The 25,651-nt window shown below is 35.0% G+C and overlaps 1 protein-coding gene across 5 annotated transcripts; it reads left to right on the top strand.

Moving 5' to 3' along the window:
• Positions 1-749: 749 nt before the first annotated feature.
• LOC129272149 (tetratricopeptide repeat protein 39B-like) lies at positions 750-23,704 on the top strand. Of its 5 annotated transcripts, none has more exons than XM_064106388.1 (15): positions 750-776; positions 3,910-3,930; positions 5,960-6,064; positions 6,687-6,895; positions 8,614-8,746; positions 9,885-9,984; positions 10,618-10,683; positions 13,762-13,870; positions 15,632-15,759; positions 15,994-16,155; positions 16,510-16,716; positions 17,095-17,206; positions 19,472-19,601; positions 20,116-20,232; positions 20,992-23,294. In XM_064106388.1, exons 1-15 carry the CDS (start codon positions 760-762, stop codon positions 21,359-21,361), a joined length of 1,986 nt encoding a protein of 661 aa, XP_063962458.1. In that variant the 5' UTR covers positions 750-759; the 3' UTR covers positions 21,362-23,294. The 5 variants fall into 5 exon arrangements, with proteins under 5 accessions (XP_063962458.1, XP_063962460.1, XP_063962459.1 ...); XM_064106387.1 differs by lacking the exon at positions 750-776 and adding an exon at positions 2,985-3,278 and having other exon boundaries at positions 20,992-23,344; XM_064106390.1 differs by lacking the exon at positions 3,910-3,930 and having other exon boundaries at positions 20,992-23,704.
• The last annotated feature ends 1,947 nt before the right edge of the window (positions 23,705-25,651 follow it).

Raw genomic sequence — 25,651 nt, 5'->3', positions numbered from 1 at the left:
TACTTACAAACATCAACCATTATCCTTCTAATGTCCATATCACTTGTCTTTTCTCACAGTGAGAAACATTGCTATTTGGAACCTATAATTATATGCAACACATTTCATCTATAGATTTAATTGTTGGTTTCAAAATGTCTATTGGAGTAATTTTCATGCTATCCACATGTACTGATCTTGTCTGGACTATTTATCATGCTCACAATGTTCCCTAACATACATTTTTTAATGTTATACAATTGTATTTTAATATAAAATCTTTTGATTTGTATCTTATTTAATAAGGTTTGTATTTTCTATTGGTCCAATGCCAATTCGTCCAATCACCAACTATTCAACTGTCATATTTGGTCTACTGTTAGTTCATCCGTTATCCACATGGTCTAATTGCCATTTCGTCAAAGTTTGTCTAATAACCATTTAGTCCAATAGCCATTTTCAATGTAGTCCATATACCATTACGTCTATAAATTGAACTTTTGGGGCAAAATGAATGAAAATAAAATGGATATTAGGTCAACTGGTTACGAGACGAAATGGTCATAGACGAACTGGTGCATAGACGAATTGATGATAGGACCAAAAGGTTATTGGACCAAATGGTTGTTAGACAAAATGTTGATGGACGTAATGGCATTAGACTAAATCAAGGTAGACCAAGTGATGAGTGGATAAGTTGGCAATAGACAAATTGGTTTACATGTATATTGATATCTTCTCTGTATATTGCTCTCTTGTGTTTTACAGTTTCAAGATGCGATGGAAAACTTCCAAACGTAAGTTGAATCATTACTAATATTTTAGTAATATTTCTTTCTTTCTACCTTTTTTTTTTTTTTTGGGGGGGGGACAGTTTCCTGTCATTGGCCACTTTAAAGTACTGTACAGACTTCATCATGAATTTAGATTTATAGCTTCAGATTGTGGTAAATCATTTTTGTATTCAGATGTGATATGATGGATGTATATATTTTTTAATGAATTGAGGTCATGAGGTATTAAATTCAAATTCAAATTCAAATTAAATTATTGCACATCTCTAAAATATATACAAGATACAATACATCGAGATCAATCAAAATGATTCCATAGTAATGGAGTAATGAATATTGTAAAATGACAAATTAACAAAAATAACAAAATACATAGGGTAATGAATGCGATGTGGGGGAATAGCAAAAGCCAAATAGACCTATCAAGGCTACTCCCTGATTAACATTCATTACCGAAAAAAAACCATCTTGCAATCAATTTATGAAGCCAGGATTCCCATTTCTCTTTTCTTCAAAGGAAAGTGAATTATGATAATTCATTTACGTCATCATACAATTCATACAATTCAGTTATTCTTGTCTATTTTAATAAAGTCTATGAGACAAACTTCACGCATTAATGAGCACTTGAGACGAGTTTGAAATTTCAATGTCAAAATCAGGTTGCACAGAAAAAATGGACATTATTGCAGGCAAGATTGGTTTGGCAAAACAATGACCGTGTTTTACATTATTGTTTGTAATCTTCCATGTGTGAACGATTTGATAAGCTGTTGGTCTTAAAATATTAAAAGATAAGATTCCACTCTATCAAATTTATAGTAAAAACAAAATGGTGAAATCTATCTCTGAAAACGGTTTTTTTTTTTGGAAGCACTGTATAGACCATTTTATATTCCATTTTTTAATAACATCACACATTATTGATAATTTTTTTTGTCTTTGTCCTTGTCATTAATCTTCAGCTGGTAGTAGCCCTTTAATTATGTCAGTTTTATTGATATTGACAAACCTTAAAGTGGAATGCAAGGGTTGTTTGTACTTCTGATTACATCTAATGAATCATTGTTTACCATAGTACCTGAGGTCTGATTACATACATGTACATTAATCTAGGTCAACATAAAGGAGTCTAAAGCTGTTGCCAGATTTGTTCTCCTTGATTGTATGTGCCATTGCAAATTTTATTATTTTTGGCTCATTCCAATGTGATTTGAAGACTTTTTTTTATGAAATTTTCTCGCTGTAAAAACTTCAAATGGAATACAGATTTTGATTGCTGTGCATGAGTACTACATGTATATCTAGTAATGATATGAACATGTTAGGGCCTGCATGTAATCACATATATACTGTATACACATGGATTTTGCCTTTTTTTATAAAAATAAACCCATAAAATCATTACTAGTAGTTTTTTTGAAGTATTTTAAAGAAAATCTTTAGTGTGTGAATATTCAGGTATGTATATCTTCAAAACATCAATTTTAGAATTTAAGAAGTATGACTGGAACCCCACCCCCCTTGTCCCCTTTATGCTTCTGACAGTGGCCTAGTTGGTTGGCTATACATTGTAGTTCACTTCTTGGTAAATGATAGAGGAATAAGATAAAAAATAACAATGTTCAATGAAGAAATACTGTACATGTACATATATACATGAAAGTTGATGGAAGAGAAGACTAAAATAAGAGAATTACAAAGAAATTCATGACACAATAAAAAAGAAAAAAACAGGTAATTAAACACGCATTACGAAAATAGATGAGGAGAGGAGAGACAATTTTTAGAGATAGAAAAGCAAAATTAGATTTGATTTCAAAATCACAAATTATCATTTTAAAAAATGGCACAGTCAAAGGTGGTGTTAAGCCAGCCCATGTTAAGATGTGAACTTCTTAGGGGTTTGACGATTTAGAGATGGCTTTTAATTGGGGATGTGGGACCGCCTCTGAAACATGAGGCAAAACGGGACCTAGTGTGGGAAGCTAACATGCATTAGAGGTGATAATTAAACTGAGGGTTATTACTAGAACGGACCTGTGTGACAGGTATTACTCAATTAGACCAGTGCTGTGGAGGACAGATCAAATTTGCGCATGTGTGCGAGGTTGTTTGTGGGTGAGTGAGTGTGTGTGTGTACGTATTGACTCATCGTGAGCTCTGGCCGGGTTCATCCTATTTGACATGCATGACAGTTTTCAGCAAATCAGATGGGAAGGGATCAGTTGGATGAGCAAGATTGGATTGATTATCATTAATGTATGCATAGGAGTTTAGAGGATACCACAGCCCTGGTAGGGTGATGCAAGGGGTAATAATGTGTTAGTGTGCTGCTGATGGTGATGAGGATCGCTGGTAGTGCTACAGCCTACAGTATCTGAAGGAAGCAATATTAATATTTGGATTATCCTACATGTACATGTGATGTACTGAAAAGGGATAGTATAGTAATTAGAAGGATTCTGTTTCAACAATGTCTGTAGAAGCTATTGGTTGTGTAGGGTAAGTTAGTACATGGACACAATTTATGCAATATTAAAGGGGTAAGTCATGACTTATTTTGAAGAAAATAAAATGTGCAGACAGAGAAACTCTGAAACTATTCCAATCTCCAAGTAATTTTTGACATTCTTATCAATCGAACTAGTGGAACTGAGGTCCTCTGTCGTTTGCTTTTAACTTTAGACATGTACATGTAGTGTGACACATGTTCCTCTCGTCTTGTATCAAAAACAAGCCTTCATCACATGCAATAGTTGTGTGCTATTTAAAGTGACAATGCACACCATCTTCTTGAATTATGTTAATGTTTATGATGTTGATCCATTAAAACAGATGGCTGTAATGATCACCTCCAAGTATTACTTGATTTTTATGAGTCATGTGCAGACTTCAGTTAACAACAGCAAAACTGTGAGCCCCATCACAATTATTATACTAGGGGGCCTTGCATACAGTTTGTACTTTGTTTTATAAAAGTGCATTCAAAGACTATGTTCTAACTCAGATAAATTGGACATCAATAAAAGTATTTTATTCATGCTAATTTGACTCTATTGCACCAACAATGCATTATGTGTGAATGACGTATGTTTGATAATCATTATTCTTGCTTGCATCTGGCCTCACATAGCAGAAAGAGCCCAAAACACAGGTAGGAATAGTGTTTGTGTACAATGGTGTATTAAACAGTAAGTACATGTACATCCAACTTTGGACGATTCCATTGGTACCAATTTGGTAGCCTTAATATTGTCTACATATAATCTCCTGCACATGCATACTTTGCAAGGGAATGGGTTTTTTTTTCACATCTCTGCCCGTTTTCATTCCTCACAGTCCCTGGATTGGTTCCAAGCTCTTCAGCTTGTTATCTGATTTGTGGTAACACTGCACGTTTCATGGGAGCCCTGATCTTGGTTGGCTAGAGTTGAATTTTTTGGGTCCTAGGTGTTCATGTTCTTCACATACAGTGTAAATTTGATTTTAAATAGTAAAAATCTGCTATGTAATTTTCTCTCCAATGGACCTAAGAGTTTAAAGAAAAAGTTTCATAAAACATTTTGCATTTTAATTGATATGTTGGCTGGGGTCCTGCCAAAGTTGGATGTACACATACCGTACCGTACATGTTTCATATAATGGTTAAATCTGCTCTCCTGAGCCCATTGTAGCTGCAGATCTTACTCATGAATCGCATGTATGTACATATACAGTACCATTACCATCTTTTATTTGCCGTCTATTTTTGTGGTGATTCCATTTGACCATTATCATATCTCACCTATTTATTGTGTGATTCAGTATTACATGTATTTGTTGAATTTGCTTTCATAACATACATATATAGATGACCATTTGTTATGTGCCTCTGACCATTGTGTACATTGTACATTGTAGGGGTTTGCCAGAGGCATTGCTTTGGGGTCCTCTGTCTGTCCCGTTTATTTCCGTTCTTGTGATATCGGAAGAACAAGTTGATTAATCAACTTAAAGCTTTCAGTTGCATTGCGATGATTTTCTCATAGTTCAATGTACAGTAAATGTAGACTTTTTGATTTTGAGATTTATTTATTACCCAGTTTAGTTTAATTGCCCAAAAGTTGCCTGAGTTTTTGATGCAGTATTGTTCTATCAATGTACCAGTAGACTTATTTTTAGTAATATCGTTAGTACAGTATATATTGATCAGTTCATTGCTGCATTTTTCCCCCCATTACATTTTGTTATGAGATATGATATTTTTCTTTTCAAATATAATTTCTCATACATCTAAAGGAACATTATAAAGCATGCCTTATTATTAACCTGACTATAAAATTACATTTAGATGCGAAGTCTACACATTATTAAAATTGATGAGAATCCCCCCCCCCAAAAAAAAAAAAAAAATATATATATATATATATAATAATAATAAATATTTTTTTTAATGTGATGCAGAAAATCTTTTTTTTTTTTTTTTTTTTTGGGGGGGGGATTGTCAGTGTAAAAAGTGATGAGGGTTTAAACCTGCTGACAATGTAATTTTTGTATTATTGCAGACTTTGTACAGAAATCTTGTGTTGTGTTCACATGAGTACTGCATCACCCCATGAATAAATGTAATATTTCATTTTACATTCAGACACTTCCAATTTAGGTTCTTTAGTATTCATTATTCTAATATTTATTAAACACACAATTTCATGTACAGTGTATGTGCTTTAATACACAAATACATCGTTCAAGTTTTATATTAAAAAAAGGTATACATGAGGGCACAGCTGACAGTACTGCAAGTAAATTGAAACTTGAAAATTTTTGATCCTGTGAATATGTCATTCTGTGGATTTTTGTCAAACCTGTATGGTTCTTTTGTTTTTCTCTGCTTTTATAAAAAAACAAACTAATATTTTATTTCCCATTGCTCAAAGCAGAAATGTACTGAGGTTACAATATGTTACATTTTATTTATTTTTATTTTATTTATTTATTCATTTTTTTTTTTTTGGGGGGGGGCGGTGGGCTACTTTATCAAGCATTAAACATACAGTGAAATTTTACATTTCTTTTAATTAGCCTTCAGAAAGGAAATACATGTAAGCAACTGAATTTTTATGCGGTTTGTATTGGTATTAGATCAATTAGTTTTCAAAAGCCAGAAATATTAACTTTTTCATTTGCTATTATTTTATTCACAGAGTAAAAGAAATGGATCTAGCTACTGCCATTGAAGAGACTACAGTAGCACTCAACCTCTTTCTCAACAACAAATTCAGTGAGGCTAGAGCCATATTTGAACCATGGTAAGAGACAATTTTATACTTCTCTGACAGTTAATGTTTGTCTAATATCTGCGCACAACACTTGTGGTGTATCACCATCAGATTACCAGTAGGCAAAGTGGTGCATTCAAGCAGATGTGGAAAAAAAGTACATTATATTTTCCCCTATAAATTTTGTTGAACTTATACTTATGTTGTTTACATACTAAAGATAACAGTTTTAAAGCCATATAAAATACCTGATGATTTAAAAGCCTTTTTGATATTTAAAGGGGGAAGGACTAATTTAAAAGCATTTATTTAAAGGGGGAGGGACTCAACCTCCTCATTACCCTCTAATAAGTGCCTTCAAGCAGTACAGTTCTGGTAAATTTGGCATTAAATACAACTACTGGTAATTGAAAACCCTTGATCAATGGTCTACATTATAGACCTATAAGAATATTACCCAGACCAAAATCACCTTTAAATTGATTTCAAATTAAAGTTTTATGAAAGTGATGGAATATCAACTTTGAACACTCTTTAATTAGTTATACACTGCATGTAAAAATGACCACTTTGGAGGCATAAATTATTGACTACATGGAGTCAATAATGTTCTATCCCATCTATCTTAATACTGGTGCTTTCCTTTTGCAAGGTCTCATGCAAGTATCTACCATGCCTTGGGACATGGTACCATCAGCTACCTCCAGGCTGTCATGACCTTTGACCCCACAGACATCCAGCAAGCTATCAAATGGATCAAGAACTCCATCGAGGTGGCCAATCGGTTCCGGAAGAAAACAAGCGTGATGACGTCCATGTCGAAGATGATGTGGAAAACCAACTATAACACATACACAGACGGTATGATGATGTTTAACTGTCTAATAGTATTGATCTAGGGCCAAGTCAAAATTCTTTTTTTTTTATGTGCATTCTGGTGATTTTTAGCCGAGACCGCTGAATCGGTGAAATTAAGAAATGCATAATAAATTCAGTATGTTGTTTACATCTTTATATTTTTGTATCCCCCGAACAGAGTTCGGAGGATACTATGGATTTGGCCTCGTTGCGCCGCGTCCGCCGCCGCCGCAGAGATTTCCTTGTGAGCGCTGCATTTCTTCTCCGATCATCTTCAAATTTAGCATGAAGGTTGAGTATGGTATAGCGAAGCCGCGTATTGATTTTGGTGTGGGTGGAGACATCATTGCCATGGTAACAAGAGTTCTTGTGGAAATAGCAGAGATGTCCTTGTGAGCGCTCTACCAGCTGCATTTCTTCTCCGATCATCTTCAAATGTGGCATGAAGGTCCATGATGGTAAGGCAAAGCCGCCTATTGATTTTGGTGTGGGTGGAGACATCGTTGCCATGATAATGAGTTTTTGTGGAAATAGCAGAGATGTCCTTGTGAGCGCTCTACCAGCTGCATTACTTCTCCGATCATCTTCAAATGTGGCATGAAGGTTCATTTTGGTAAAGTAAAGCCGTCTATTGATTTTAGTGTGGGCAGAGACATCGTTGCCATGGTAACAAGTTTTTGTGGAAATAGCAGAGATGTCATTGTGAGCGCTGTACCAGCTGAATTTCTTCTCTGATCATCTTTAAATGTCGCATGAAGATCCATTATGGTAAAGCAAAGTTGTGAATTGATTTTGGTGTGGGCAGAGACTTCGTTGCCATGGTAACAAGAGTTTTTGTGGAAAAAGCAGAGATGTCCTTGTGAGCGCTCTACCAGCTGTATTTCTTCTCCGATCATCTTCATATGTGGCATGAAGGTCCATAAAGCAAAGCCGCCTATTGATTTTGGTGTGGGCGGAGACATCGTTGCCATGGTAACAATAGTTTTTGTGGAAATAGCAGAGATTTCCTTGTGAGTGCTCTACTGACTGCATTTCTTCTCCATTTATCTCAAATTTGCCATGAAGGTCCATTATGGTAAAGCAAAGTCGCCTAATGATTTTGAAGTGGGTGGAGACATGGTTTCCATGGTAACCATATTTTTGTGGAAAATTCGGTAAAACCTGTAACTTCTGCTTTTTTTCCAGTTTGTCATAACAGTTTGCACACAGAAGCAATATTAGAAGGTGAAGCAAAGATGCCTATCATTTTTGGTGGGGGGTCTTAGGGTTAGGTTTACAAAATATATCCAGATTACTCTAAAATTGTATTCCCCAACAGGTGATACTGGACAATACTACGTCATATTATTGTCATCGTATTTGGTACCCACAGGCAAAATGTGGGAAGGGTCATTGTCGCCATGACAATTGTATTTATTTGTCAAATTTCTGTGTGAGCTCTATATATAGCAATGACTGATAACGCAGTGGGTTCGGGGGATACATGTGCTTGGCGCGAGACCCGCCGAGCATCTCTAGTTTATTTTTACTGTGCTCTTTCCCAATGCTTTATGGTGAATAAAATAATTACTTTTTGTTTTGAGACTCTTTTATTCCATAGCCATTATACAGTATAATTGCAGCATGGTAATAAAGAGTCATTTCAAATAAAGAGAATAGAATAGCTGCACCCGTACATGAATGAGTTAATAATGATAATTTGTGTTCTTTTCTTTAAATAGAAGAGGTACATGCTGAGTTATGCTATGCTGAATCTCTCTTGGAGCGTGCAATCCTTTCTTTCATCCAAGATGACAACCTTATCAATTTCATCAAAGGTGGACTAAAAATAAGAAATGGTTACCATTCTTACAAGTGAGTTAACACTTCTCTTTCTCTTCTACAATATATGTTTTATCCATTTATTTGGTTTCAATCAGATCATTTTCTGTGTCCCCACAACCATTTGATTTGTGCAACCTGTGCCAAAGCATATGTGAAACTGAAAGATCAAAAGTTGTTCTACAGCTCTTAATTCAGTGAACATGCAAATCAGTGATAAATCACTAACAGATAATTGTACTGTCACTTTCAATTAAAGGATGAAAGCCTGTAAAAAACTTTGGTAAAGGGTATGAATTATGTAGTTGTATTATCTAACATTCAATCATACATATTCTATTTGCTTTTGAAGAATTTTCACTTGTTGATTCTTGTAAAATTGATTTTTTTAAAAATATCTTGTGTAATTCTGCCATCAAATGTACAGCCACTAATAATTAGACTTTCACAATTGATGGTATCATTAAAATCATTGAGTTGTATTGAGGGATAGCATATTTTTTGCTGATACCAGACTTTTGAAAAGCATTGGAATGCCTGTAATGTAGATGAAGATGAAAATCCATAATTTATTGTTCGAAATAGACATGAAATGAAATACTCCGAAAATTTGCTTTGCCCAATTGATCATGGGCCCGGCAGCCGCTGTGCAGCGCCAGATTGACGAGGCTCTATCCCTTTAATCGTTGAACGCCAAACAGGGTAGCAGCAACTCCCATCTTTTAACGTCTTTGGGTCTGACGCGATCGGGGTTTGAACCCCCGATCTCCCGGTTGTGAGACGGACGCTCTACCAACTGAGCCAACACACCGGTCATAATATACATGTATCTACATGTTTTGTTCTACCTTAATATGTCCAGGGTATATTCGGGCCGTCGAAAGCGAGATAATGATTTACATAGATAAGCGGTAAAGGATGGAATAATGCAGAACATTACATGAAGATCTTTTGGTCAGAAAATCACATGCACTCTACATGTATGTGATATTTATGTAATTCAATAAACATCATAATCGTATCAAATTCTCAATTTTTTTTCATATAGTTTACACACTCCATCCATTGGTAATTTTCCATAAATATACTATCAATAATACTTCATATTCAAGTTGTTTTTTATGTGCTTGATGTTTAAAAAAAGCAAAACACTTGATTGCTTCTTCCGCAGATCATGTGTTCAGATGTTTGAAAATAGAACTTGGCCATCAGCTAGATCAAAGCAACAGTTTGAGAGCGGAGTCAAGTTTGGTAGTGGTACATTTAATCTGGTAAGTTGGTACCCCCCCAAAAAAAGATACAAATACAAATAAACAATGAACCCCCCCCCCCCTTTAAAAAATCAATAAATAAGGAAGAAAAAGAAATAAATAGAAAAATAAAGTAAAGAAAGAGATAGAAAATAAAAAAATTGAAAAAAAAGTAAACACCAAACTTTATGCAGGGTAGGAAATAATTTTTATTTATTAGGTCCAATGTTTTCTATCACATCAGGGTGATTGCAAAACTTTTTGGGATATTCCTTTAATTTAATTGCAAGCAGTAGATTCAAATATCACTATCCTCAATGTAATATTGATTTTCTAAATATTATTTAATATTGTTTGTGGAAGGTCTTGGGGTGACTGTCAAAAGATGGTTACCCCAATAAATGCAATTTGGGGAATTATTGGGGGGGGTTTTGGCTCTGATAATGGCATCCTTCACCCTCTTTTTTTCTTACACTAGATGACTTTAATAGCTATCTTACATTCATTCATACTGTGTATTTTGAAGTCTTAAAACATATTAATGTAATATATGAGGAAGTGAATAGTATTATTGATAGACTGATAAATGATACTACGGGTGTGTATGTATGATTGTGTTTATAAATAGATATTCAATGTGATTTTATTTCCTAGTGTATATCAATGTTGCCAAAGAGGATACTGAAATTACTTGAGTTTGTAGGATTCTCAGGAAACAGGGTAAGTATATATTTATATCATCTTTAAAGGGAATTAGCAATTTTGTAGATGATTCAAACATTATGGGACCAGGGCCGGTATTCAATTTGGAAATAGTGATTTTGTAAGTATTATTTAGCATTTTACTTGGCTAAGCAAAATGCTTAAACTTGTATTCAGATCACATCTAAGTAATTTTCTTAACCATGCCAAATTTTGGCAAAATACTTGACGTCATTTAGTTTGAGCCAAATTACATGCAATGTATGTATCCATCTGTGCACAGAATTTATGACTGCGCCAACTGCGCACATCACGTTTGTAAGCTGCACGCAAGCCAGACTTACGTCAGGTAGGCGGCTGACTTAGATTTAAGCAAATACTTAGCCAAAAAATGCATTTGAATACCAAAAATGGTTAAGTATTTTACTTTGATAAGCAATACTGAGTAAAATACTTCATATCCTGTCTTAAGTATTGAATTGAATACCTGCTCAGTTTTATAAAAAAACATATTATTTTGGTAACCAAGGTAACAGTGCTCAGTAGGGTATCAAAATCAAAGATTATAGTAGTTACCATAATGGGAAAATTTTTATATAATTATTCATGAAATTGGCCATGGGAATTTTGTAGCCAAACTGTAAAATGACATAAGCTGGAACAGCAGATGTTAGATTCAGCCCCCTGTCGCCCATGGATTTGGTGACGTTACATAGACGACATTTTCTTCATCTGGACCAGGGATGAAGACAGCCTCCATACATTCATTGACCACATCAATTCCTTCCACAGGACCATCCAATTCACTTCTGATTTCTCCCAACAGGAAACCCACTTCCTTGATGTTACAGTCCAGAAAAAGTCTAATGGTATCACCACTACCCTATACTCTAAACCCACAGATACCCACCAGTACCTCCACTCATCCAGCTGCCACCCCCGTCACTGCAAAACCGGCATCGCTTACAGTCAAGCCCTCAGACTTCGCCGTATCTGCTCCGAGGACCCTGATTTTTCCTTCCATGCCAGGAATCTGCAGAAACATCTCTGTGCTAGGGGCCACGGGGCCAGGGCAGTCCAACTGGCAATTAACAAAGTTCGTTCTCTCCCCAGATCTGAAGTTCTCAAACCAAAAAGTGACAAGGAGACCACCGACAGAATACCGCTTGTGACCACCTTCCATCCCAATCTACCCCCTCTCCGCAAAATCCTGTTTGATAACCACCACATTTTACACACTTCTGATCGTCTCCAACAGGCCGTTCCCGATACTCCCCTTCTAGCATACCGACGCCCACCGAATCTCAGGGACCTCATTGTTCGTGCTGAAGTGCCCTCCCTCACTAACCATTCTTCTCCCATACAGCATGGCACCTTCAAATGCACCAGCAACAGGTGCATCATATGTGAAATACACCTTCACGAGGGCGATACTTTCACCAGCAACTCTACCAGCCTGTCTCACCAAATCAAGGGCAACATCACATGCACTACCACTAATGTTGTATATCTCATCACTTGCAGAGTTTGTAGGGTACAATACATAGGGGAAACCAAGACCACACTCAAGAAACGATTCTACGGGCACAGATCCACCGTCAACACAGCAAAGCTGGACACTCCAGTTGGCCGCCATTTTAACCTCCCCAACCACTCCATCACTGACATGATGCTACAGGGCATCGAATCTTTAGGTACCCGTCCTGACTCAGTCCGTACTAGCAGGGAGAAGCTCTGGATGAGACGACTTCGCACCACCCAACCTCATGGCCTGAACATCCAAGAGGGGAACGACTGATTTTTCTTTCCTATCCACTTTCAATTTATATATACATATAATTTTTCCCCTCAGCTCTTTTGAATAGTTACATTATAGTTTCTTACTCTACTTTCCTCCCATATCTCATACAAGCTCAGCTCCAATTTTTCCTTCCTTATTCAGGCGATATAATAATTATTATATATATATATATATATTTGTTTTTTCTCCACTCACCTCTTTTAGATTTACCACATTTGCTTATTTACATGTATACTATGGTTTCTTCATAATACACCCCCTCTCTTCTATATTTGCTTTTACCTTTTTAGGCAATTTGCTTCCTCTTTTTCACATATACATATTTTTTTTCTTTCCTACTATATAGTCTTATGTTTTTTTCCCGTCACACCTAGCGGATTACCATATCAGTTACACCATATGTGTATATATTTATATATTTTTTCATATACATTTCTTTTTTGGATATATTTATATACATATCACTTATAGATACATATTTACACTTACCTTCTTCTCTTAGTTTGTTTAATGCTTTATCATATATACTTATATGTCTTTTGCACATTATCAGTTGTTCCCCATTCTTTTTCTTCTTTTTTCCCCCCACTCTTATGCACCAGTTTATTAAGCCTTTCTTTGTAACCTGTTTGACCCACCTCTCACTAATTCTCTAGTTATTCATCCCTCTATCACTGTTTTGTTCCAGATCCTGTTTGATGTTGCCTGCCTCATTATCTTAATCCCTCTTGGCCTTACTTACACTAACTTCCCTTTGTGTCTGCCTACTCCTTTTCTTTCATCCCCTTCACTAACCTGATTGGTCTTCTCTACTCACTAATGCCCCTTTTGTCTCCTTGTTTCTAGTGTTGCTGTAGCTTGTTTGTGGTCTATATTATGGTTGTTCCACTTTATATGTTTGTCATTTTGCCTCCGACGAAGATTCTGCTAGGATCGAAAGCTTAGGCCCCTTTTTGACTTTATAATAACTGTAAGTTCTGATTTCAAATCAGATAATGATGAAATTTACAGTGTTATGCCTTGTTATGCAATTTTAGACTTGGTTTTTACCCATATCAAAGCCTATTTTTCCATGTATTGAGAGTTGATATCAAGTTTGAATTTATTTATTGATATATTTTCATTCTTTCTAGTCCCTCTTCTTGATTCTGCACACATATTGATCTTGGGAAGTCAATATAGATGTTTAATACAGAGTTAAGAAACTTCTTACAGAGTTACCTAATTATCTTCCATTAAGTTTATACTGACTGGGTAATAGTTTTAATCATCTTCCCTGATATCCTCCTACACAGATAAAAGGGCTGACAGACTTAGAAAGGGCTTCCAAACTTCCCTGTCTTAGGTCTCCTATGTGTTCTATGGTCATCATCAGTTATCATTCAATAGGGACTTATGTATTCGGTGAGTACATCTGACATTAATGATAATGTATCTAGAAATCTCTTATGTGTTCTATGGTCATCATCAGTTACCATTCAATAGGAACTTATGTATTCGGTGAGTCCATCTGACATTGATGATAATGTATCAAGAAATCTCTTATGTGTTCCATGGTCATCATCAGTTACCACTCAATAGGAACTTATGTATTCGGTGAGTACATCTGACATTAATGATAATGTATCTAGAAATCTCTTATGTGCTTCATGGTCATCATCAGTTACCATTCAATAGGAACTTATGTATTCGGTGAGTACATCTGACATTAATGATAATGTATCTAGAAATCTCTTATGTGCTTCATGGTCATCATCAGTTACCATTCAATAGGAACTTATGTATTCGGTGAGTACATCTGACATTGATGATAATGTATCTAGAAATCTCTTATGTGTTCTATGGTCATCATCAGTTACCATTCAATAGGAACTTATGTATTCGGTGAGTACATCTGACATTAATGATAATGTATCTAGAAATCTCTTATGTGTTCCATGGTCATCATCAGTTACCATTCAATAGGAACTTACGTATTCGGTGTGTACATCTGACATTGATGATAATGTATCTAGAAATCTCTTATGTGTTCTATGGTCATCATCAGTTACCATTCAATAGGAACTTATGTATTCGGTGAGTACATCTGACATTAATGATAATGTATCTAGAAATCTCCTATGTGTTCCATGGTCATCATCAGTTACCATTCAATAGGAACTTATGTATTCGGTGAGTACATCTGACATTAATGATAATGTATATAGAAATCTCTTATGTGCTTCATGGTCATCATCAGTTACCATTCAATAGGAACTTATGTATTCGGTGAGTACATCTGACATTAATGATAATGTATCTAGAAATCTCCTATGTATTCTATGGTCATCATTAGTTACCATTCGATATGAACTAATGTATTCGGTGAGTACATCTGACATTAATGATAATGTATCTAGAAATCTCCTATGTATTCTATGGTCATCATTAGTTACCATTCGATAGGAACTAATGTATTCGGTGAGTACATCTGACATTAATGATAATGTATTTTATCTAGAAATCTCCTATGTATTCTATGGTCATCATTAGTTACCATTCGATAGGAAATTATGTATTCGATGAGTACATCTGATATTGATGATAATGTATCTAGAAATCTCTTATGTGTTCTATGGTCATCATCAGTTACCATTCAATAGGAACTTATGTATTCGGTTAGTATATCTGACATATGTATCAAGAAATCTCTTATGTGTTCCATGGTCATTATCAGTTACCATTCAATAGGGACTTATGTATTCGGTGAGTACATCTGACATTAATGATAATGTATCAAGAAATCTATTATGTGTTCCATGGTCATCATCAGTTACCATTCAATAGGGACTTATGTATTAGGTCACTGTTTCTAACTAGGCCCAAGTCATATTATTCTTTAATTACTTAATACCTTGTCAAGTGAAAATTTGGTTCACAAACAGGTCATTTAACCTGATAGACTCAGTGGCGATAGACCAATTGGATGTTAGATAAAATGGATATAGCTTAACTGGACATTAAACAAAATTGTAAATGGGCTAAATGACAATTGGACCACATGGTGATTAGATGAAATAGTATAAGACCATGTAGGATGAATTGAAACAGAGTGTAGATGAATTGGTTGAAAGTGGTTGCTGATCTTTAGCAATTTATTAAATGCTGATACCTTTCAACACACAGGTACTGCTGATGGAGACATTGAGCTTGCTAGACAAATCTTAGAACCATGTTTGAAGAACTATCCCAAGGGAGTCATCTTCTTATTTTTGGCAGCGAGGATAGAAGAGATATCAGGAAACCTGGATGAAGTAAGTATAATGATAATGAAAATAATTATAATTATACGTATTGATAATAACAGTATTTATAAAGCATTATGTATCTGTCCATGAGGTTTCTCTATTCAAAAAGATCATTTAGAAATGAGAAGGAAAAAGTCAAGTTCAATGAAATCATGGTATGAAATCTTTGTCATGAATATCAAATGAGGGAGATGACTTGAGAAAGGTGATTGAGTGAAATTGTTTTATCTGTTAATACAGGCAATAGATAAATTCCAGGAGTGCATTGCCTCGCAGCAGGAATGGAGGCAGTTTCATCACCTGTGTTACTGGGAGCTTATGTGGTGCCACGCCTATAAACTTGATTGGCCAATGGCTGCTCAGTATGCTAATAAGCTGTGTGAAGAAAGCAGATGGTCTAAGGTAAGTACATGAATGAGGCATCGGGGGGGGGGGGGAATGGAGTGTAGCCAACTTCAAGTTTTCATATTTTTTTAGGATAAGGTCTGAGGTTCATCCTACCACAGCACTTATATGTATGCCCTTTGACATGGCATTTATCTACATTGGCCACTCTCCTCCCAGGAGTAGTAAATGGGTAACCGGTTGAAAGGATTCCCTTGAATGCTTGAGCCCTGGATCAGGATAGCCGTGCTAAAGCTGGGGTAATAGTATGCAGCATTTAGAACCATTGTATGAAGTGCTATATAGATAGTGCATATTATTATTATTATTATTATTATGATTATTATTATAATACTTTATTATTATTTTCAGGCTATTTACCATCACCAGCAGGCTAGTTTCTTAGCCATGCATTTACCACCTACCGACGCTTGTATACAGAACATCAATGACATCTATGCTAAGGTACCAGAACTTAAACAACGTATTGCAGGCAAGTCTATCCCCATGGAGAAGTTTGCAGTTAACAAGGCCAAGAAACATCTCATCCATGGCACTGAAAATTCACTAGTAGGACTGGTATGTATGCACATATAATAGACTCTGTATAAGGCAACTGTCTATTGGTAGAATAATCTCCTAACTCAAAGCATTATTTCAGACCAAAATGTAATATTCCATAATGGTTTTTAAAAATGCATTCAATGACTACTAAACTTTTGTAATATTACAATATTCGATGATACTCAAGTAAACTTCACATTATTTAACCTTAAAATTCTAAAGCTATAGTTAGTCTTTAATCCACCAATGCCATGACCTCAGATTCTCTATTGATAAAGCTCAATCCCCTTCCCATTGGCCAAGGCATTAGTTTTGACTGTTCAGTTGAAAATTCAATGAATTTTTTATTAGTATTTATCTTTATTTTTTGTCTTCACTTTTCATCCTATTCAGGAGTTGATCTATATCTGGAATGGATTTTCCATTCTTGCCAAGAAGAAAGAGCTTTTAGAACCAGTACTACTCTTAACAGAGGCAACACTTCAACAGCTTAAGAAAACAAAGGGTAAGTTATGAATCATGGGATGACATGGGTCATCTTTCAACTGACTGTCAGAAATCGATTGATTTTTTATATGTGAAGAATATATAGTACCGAAGTATGATGTCGTCAATTTTCTTTTTGCGCATTTCAGCATTTTAATGACCATATACCGTAAAATATGATGAAAAACCTCCACACATCAAATTTGACATGAATTGGTCCATAATGGCCCAACAGAGCTGCCAAATAGTACGATTTTGTCGTATTCCGTACGATTTTTCACTTAAAATACGACACTAGGATTTTTATAGATAAAATACGATTTTTTGAAAATATAGCTATGGCAAGGCTCGACATTACAGAAATCCACCTCGGGAAATCATTATTGAAAAATGTTAATTTTTGGTGGCCCGAATCGGGCAACCAATAATTTTCAAAGTAGCGCAATTTTACTCCCGATTTTTCACGCATTTATCAACTTTATACAGTTCAAATTGCAACCAATTCATCATGCGCTCTTTTTGTTGATCTACACACAAATACACACACACATGACAGTACATAGGCTTACCGCTATAGCATACAGTAGCTATTATCCAGCCGGCCGGCTGGGGTACCGGGTGAGCTTTGCATGAAACCACAGCAGCTATACATGTAGCTATCTGTGCGCTGGCAGCCTATTCAGATTCGGGGAGCTACGTACGATACGAAATGTTGCTGCTAAGAAATCTTCCACAGAACTTTGAAAATCTATGTCAAAGTCACATTTTACACCAATGAAATGCCCTTCTACAGTCCAGATTACTCAAATCTGGTGTAAACTGATTATTTGCAAGCATTAAAAACAGGAATTATGACCTCTCTTTTGACTCAAAAAGACCGATTTCCAAATGTATCAATACACATAATAACACATAGGTGAGTACATCACAGTCCCACGTGTGCATTTGTATGTATGTTGATACTTGGTTTTTTCGAAGCTGTGTCTTTTCTAGCAAAAAATAAGCAGACAGTTTCTTTCTTTTTTGTTTATAAATGACTTCTTAAATCACTCTTCATAAAGAAAATACTTTGGGAAGGCATTAATTGATATGAAATGTGAATTTTTCAAACATTTTGGCAAACAAAGTAAAGGACTTTTCTCACACCTTTTTTCCAGATATAACTTTTTACTGTTTTCTTATTTTTTTTTTTTTGACAGTGGTTAAACCATATACCCCTTCCCATTGAATACCGGTATGCCTGATTAAAGAATGTGTTTCTACTGAAAAAATAATAATACAAACGAAATTAAGGTTATAAAAATAGAAATATGCCCAAAAGGTGAGTGAAAATTATTTGCTCAATTGGCTTAAACTGTTGCTACGTACAGCTGTTAACAAATATTTGTAATGGCTTCTCATTTTTTCCCCATCCCCATTTTTTATTAATTTTTTTAAATTTTCTTTTGTTTCTTTTTTTTCTTTAATTTTTCTTTTTTACTTTTTTTCCTGTTCTGTTTTTTGGGGGCCACCAAACTTTAATATTGGGCCACCAAAAAAAATCATTTGAAGGTTTTGGTGGCCCGAACGGGCCACCACCAAAAAAGTTAATGTGGAACCTTGCCTGTCGGATGTAAAAATTACAGTGAGCACAACAAAATAATGAGATGTATAGTAGGAAAGTACACGACGGGTATGAATAGGATTTTTTGCCTAAAAATAGGATTTTTGGGGTGAAATAATAGGATTTTTGGTCAAGTGTGGTTGGCAGCTCTGGCCCAAGGTATAGTCAAAGGAAAACCTAATAGGCCCCATTATAAAATTAAGTGTAAAGTGGCCTTGATTATTGTTTTAAATTGGGTCAATTTACACTGAGTTCAATGGGCTTAGTAGATAATTATATTGCTATATCTTTCACCTCTATGGACTGACTTCCTCCAAAATTGGATGTTTTTCATTATGCTCCACTGAAATACACAGGGGTGTGAGAGTTCAGATTTTTATCTGATTTCAGATTTTTTTTCGTTTTGATTTTCAGCTTAATTTCAGCTTATTTTTGGCTTTCCTCTGTACAAAAAGTATGGGAGCTCTTTCTATTTCAGACTTTTTCTACAAGTTTCAGCTTTTTTCAGATCTTTTTATTTGTGACCACTCACACCCCTGAATACAAAAAATAAAATGGCTTGGGTAGTCTATTATCTTAAAAATTAATCTCAAGGGACCTGTTATGTACTCTCAATAAATATTTCATTTAGAGGTCCATTGTTCATTTGAATGACTTTCTTGATTTTGAATATTTGTTCAGGTTCTGTGAGTAGAAGTAGTGGCTGTTACTGGGATGATTATAGTTTAGCCATGCTCCTGAAAGGAATCACCCTCAGATATCTATCAAGACCTTCTCAAGCAGAACTCTGCTTTCAAGAAGTCATCTCGAAGTAAGTTATACCAATTCCTCTTCTCGTATATCAGGAAAAATCTTTCTTTTTACTCCCTGATCTATCTAAGAAAAATTGAAAGGCGGTTGATAAAGGTGTTGATAATGTTTATATGCACATTTATTCATTTCTTTACATTGAGGCAAATGTCATCGGAGCAATTATTGCAGGAGAAATAACCGTGATATTATTTTATTATATGAAATCTGAAATACAGAATTCATTTTGCCAATAATGTGCATTTACATTTTATCTAAATAAGTTAGAGCAATGGTAATTTTATTCATTCAATGATTTTATCCATTAAGTAAATAATGATTTTATCCCATTCAATGATTTTATACATTCAACAATTTAATTCATTTTTGGAGCAGAAGTTATGATAAATAATCCCAAACCGTACTTTTGTGATGCCATCACCTACTGATTAGACACAACCCTATTCATTCTTTCCAGAAAGAAAAGAATTTCATTAAGTGCATCCTCTCTTCATTTTGTTGTTGTTGTTCCACAGTGAAAGAGATCTTCATTACGATCATTACCTGGTGCCGTATGCAACCCTTGAACTTGGTCTACTCTATCTACAGTATGATAGATTGCAGGAAGCAAAGACGTTCCTTACACAATGCAGGTAAACTTACTCTCTTCCTCTTCTAACTTTTTACCCTTAAAATATCAGAAATGAGCCTGTCCCTATTCAAATATCCTATGATATGGAGCACATATTTGTACTCAATCTACAGTTATGTTGATTCATTTATGTTGTTTTATTTAAGAAGGGAAGCCCATCAGTAATCAGAGTTTTGTTTAAACATATTACAATAATGAAGTTCTTTTTGCAAAATGTACAAAGTAGAGGATCTTTTTTGTATGGTTGAATTATGAAAAAAAAATATTCCAAACATATCAAATTATATTTTCTCTTTACTTACTCTACTCTCATATTATTCTAATCCTCTTATGTAAATTTTTTTTTTGTAAATTTGTTTTCCCTTTGAATGAAATAATTTGTTCTTGATGAATTAGGTGACAAATATCAGTCCCTAAAAGTATAATGGAAGTTAGCCTAGAGTTAACTAAACCACTGCTATGAGAATTCACCAATGCACCATATTCTCAAAAGAGGTTTCAATTGTACCGTGGTACAAAACCTTTTGATTATGCAGATTTCTAGTATTATCGCGCTTCATTTAGATGCCCTTGTGCCCAAAGCGTGCAATTATTTTTGGACTTATCTTTGATAGTCTATATGATGGAATAAACATAATTACGTAGACAAATCTGCATAGTCCATGGTTTTGTAGCATGGTGTGATTGAAACCTCTTGAGAATATGGCCATACTGTGACTGGCCCTTATCAATCTTCTTTCTGACTATACCTGTCATCCAGGCATCACAACAAGAAATACATGTTAGAGAACAGACTTCACTTCAAGATGCATGCTGCCCTGGACAACCTCAAGACCAAGATGACACAGTCATCGGAGATCCCGGCCCAGGACTCCCTCAACCTTGAAGGAGAGGATGAAGAAAGGACTGGACCAGAAGAAGATGGACTAGAAATGAGCTTAGCATCTGAAGCATCCCAGGATTCACTTGACAAGGATGGGCCAGGAACCAACCTCAAGAACAAAGGCCAGGATTCTCTTACAGGAGATGGATCAGTAGATGGACCAATGAACAAAGTGGGACCAACAGAAGATGAGATAGCAAGGACTAATGACAAAGAAGACCAGGACTTGTCTTCTGGTCCTAGATAGTCCTAAACATCATCAAATACCCTGTGCTGAAGTGCAGCACAAGGCAAAATATAAAAACCGATATTGAGACTTGTGTGCAAAAATCAAGCAGGCATTCTTTATGTACATTACTCAAGCATGTTGTTCATCACATCCTTCTAGATTACTGTGTAATAATGCATGTATGTAATATGCATCTCAAAGTTATCCCAATAAACTGACCTGAAAGTGTCAATAATGCCAAAGTGAAGGAGATGCCTTTTATTAGTTTAGCTGTATGCATGTCGGTCCCAGACATAAATAATAACATATGATCGATGCAAATCTGTTAAAACCCTAAGACAAACACAGGTTTCTATTTATAGTGCAACCCAGTGTTTTGTGTAATCCTTCATGCTTTGGGAAATGGTGCTAATTCATTTTTTTTCAAAGGTTAAGTCCACAATTCAATAAGTATTAAACTTATAATTTAATCTAATTCAGATGTAGAATAAGAAAATAATGTCATTTAATTTTTTTTCTCATAAATATAAATTCGCACAACATGGTGGGTATGTAAATGAGACAACCGATGATATCACAAACAATTATGTTTGTTTATATGGAAGCATCACGGTCTAATATTTCTGACTCTTGCCTTTCAATCTAAGGGTCGTGAGTTTGAATCCAAGCATTGGCCTTAATTTCTTCACCAAGGATTTATCCACACTGTGCTGCACTCAATCTAGGTGAAGAAAGTTGGTACCTAGCAGAATTTATTCCTTGAAATGGTTGCGTGCTGTCAAAGGCTGCAGGGCTAGATCTGGGGTAATAATACTCAGGTCCTTTCGAAGCGCATAGGGACGGGATGATATGCACTACACAAAACTGTGAATTAGTATGAATAATATTAATTATATGAAATTTCAAATGCTTAAATAATTTCATGTTCTCAATTTAATCACAGTCACCGTCAGTTACATTATTGATGACTTTCTTTTTACTTAAAAGAGTCAAACCATGTTTTATGTTATTGGAGCACGATATAAAATTAGTGAGTTTATGGCACCAGGTATTCCCTCATTTGCATATGGTATGAATTTCTCTGTTTCTCTGAAACATGGAAACACTGTCATTTTCCTACTCTACATCTGATGAAATATTCAGTTTTGTGCATGTTTTATTTTACCCTTTCTTGTTGACTTGTCTTGGTGGATTTGATCTTCAGTGAAAATTGAGTATAAAACATATGCTTTCCTGATGTGTGTTCCATAAAAATGTGGTGGTACAAAAAACTTCCTGTTGGTGACCTCACTGGTATTGTTATTATAAATGATCAGTATTCCGTGCCAAAGTATACCGTAGTCAGATACAGTTAGTCATGTGTGATGCCACAATACATTTGTAGCCCTTTTTATTTTCAAGAAGACTTTTGTCACTCCAGCAGAAATAAGACCATTTTCTTTGTTTATTTATTTCAGTCATCTAAACTACTCTATTTTAGATAGAGACTTTGTTAGACTATAGTGATATAACTATGAATATCTAGTAAATTCAGTTTGTTGATAAAATGACGATAATGATATTATGAGCATTATAATACGCTGGTATCCATCATGAGTCGATGTTCATGGCGCAGTAAAAAAGGAAATGAAAATGAGAGCTACATTTACTGGTAGAAATATCAAGGATGTATATGAAAAAAAGTAAAAAGGCACTTTGTGACTTTGGTAAGCCTGAGGAAAGAATCCTAACCAAGTCATCATAGTGTTCAATGTTATTTTGGTAGGATCAATGAGTTGCTGGTGACTCCTTGGTAGGATTTATATGAAGGATGTGAGGAATATAAAAATGAAACAAAGATGAGAAAGGAAAAAAAACACTTTTGTACTGCATGTTACTTCACTTGCAATCTTAAGTCTTTTTTTGTTAAAAATTTGCAGAAATATATTGTCATGACTGAGTCTTCTGATTGAAAGAAAAGAAAGATTAAAGCTACCTTTGTAGAAATATGAATATTTATTATATCCAAGAGACCAAAAGTTTTATTTTTATGCTACAGTCTAACGAACGAAACTGACTCTAAACCGACCAATGTTAAGCCATTGAAATTAATGTAATAGATTTGGATGGTCTGGAGTCAGTTTCAACATTGTGACTGAGGCACTACAGTGAGACATTCCAAATCATCAGGCTATAAAAGCAATGCTGAATTTGTACATATATTTCTACTGCTATGTTTTATAGTGATTTTGATAAGCAAGCATTCATGTTTGATAGCCTGGATTCTATTTATAAAGAGGATATTATCTGTTGTTGTTGCCATTCAAAATCTTTTGTAAAACATTCCAGCAGAACACCTTAGTAAATTACTTTTTGGTATTCAAAGACATGCTGATATTTGGATATTTTTTTATAGGCTAATGCAACAATATTTGTTTCTTGACTTGGTATATTCTGTATGGTCTGAAATGGACTCTTTAAGTATGATTAGATAACTTTATTTATACTTAGATAGTACCCAAATGAAAGCACTGGTAACAGCTCAGCAGCTAAAGAAAGTTTTGATGGCAAACATACCACAATCATTAAAGGGATGGTCCAGGCTGGAAATATTTATATCTCAATAAAAGAGTAAAATTCACAGAGCAAAATGCTGAAAATTTGATCAAAATCGGATAACAAATAAAGTTATTGAATTGTAAAGATTTGCATTATTCCGGTGAAACAGTTCTAGGCATGTCTTTATGAATATTCATTAGGTGGGCTGATGATGTCATATCCCCACTTGTCCTTTTGTATTTTATGATATGAGATTAGGTTTATTCAAAAATTTTCAACCAAGAACTAAGACAATTGGATTGACAACTGATTAGGTGCATTAGTTATTTATTGACGCAACTTATTTCATTACAATGGAGACGCATCATTTACACATGTATGAAAAAAAATCAAACATTTATGATTTCATCTAATAACATAAGAAAAAGGAAAGTGGAGATGTGACATCATCAGCCCACCTAATGAATATTCATGACGAAGTGCATATAACTGTTTTCACAAAATATTGATAAACTTTGAAATTAAATAACTTTGTTATTTAATATCCGATTTTGATGAAATTTTCAGCATTTTGCTCTGTGAATTTTACTCTATTTATTTGGATATAAAAATTTTCAGCCCGGACCATCCCTTTAAACATGCACCCCCCCCCCCCCGGATAGGATTCCAATGAATGGCAACCTTTGATTAATAAACAAACAATAAATGTAGGATTCTGTTTAATGGCGTTTCATCCAGGAGGCGCGATAGCTCAGTCGGTAGAGCGAGGGATTCGTATTCCGGTGATCCGGATTCGATTCCCACTTGGTGCGCTAGTGCCCTTTGGTAAGGCATTAATCCTCATTACCAGGTCCTTCGGAGAGGACCTTAAGCCGTCGGTCCTCTGGTTGCTTGCTTACAAGCATTCATGCTTTCTTAGCAATCAGGTAAAAAATCCCCACCAATCAATCAGGCATAACTTCTTAACCATTTAAAAAGCTGCTAGGAAAGAAATATTAGACCACGGTTGTATAACAATGAGAGATTTCAAGTGCAGTGTTGGTGTTGTACTGTTGACGCCAACATCAACACCAAGTATGGGTTTATAAAAGTGATACCAATTGAATCACATTATTGACAGCACAACACCTTGTGAGGTCAGTCCAAACACCAGCCTCATTTTACGTTTGGTGCTAGAGCTTGTATAAATATCATCCCATCACCGACACCAACTTTCAACACCCATCTTCAAATCACCCAGAGTAAAAGCACACATGTGCCAACCCTTACCTATTTTGTTTTCAAACATTTTTTTTTTCATTTTACTTCTTGAATGTGCGTAGGAACAAAAATCTTAAGTACATATTTCAAAACCTCAGATATTGATTATTTATTTTATATGTAAAGCATATTTATTGAGTTTTCTCTCTAGCTTGGAAACCTAGAGATATTGAGTGCTATTTATAAAAGCTTTTACTTATCAATATTACTATTAAGAGTTCTTAGAACACAGAGTATGTATTTTCTTACATATTATTAATAATGAGCTATATTTAGATGCTTTTACCTGTACATTGTGCAATTCATGTACTCAGAACTATGTCTTTAATATAATATTCTCTTATTAATGAACATTATTATTTATGAGGGTTTTTGTATATTTTCATTGCTCTTTTCTTGCTGTTCGTTATATTTTCTTCATTGTCTTGCACAACTTCGAGACCAAATTTGTGATGCCTGTGTACATGGTCGTAGAGTTGTGTAACACAGAGTTTTTACACATTTCCTCAC

The sequence above is a fragment of the Lytechinus pictus genome, chromosome 11 (genome assembly GCF_037042905.1).
Source record: "Lytechinus pictus isolate F3 Inbred chromosome 11, Lp3.0, whole genome shotgun sequence".
NCBI lineage: Eukaryota > Metazoa > Echinodermata > Echinoidea > Temnopleuroida > Toxopneustidae > Lytechinus > Lytechinus pictus.
Note: the sequence above shows the minus strand (reverse complement) of the source record. Positions and strands in the feature narration are given on the sequence as shown.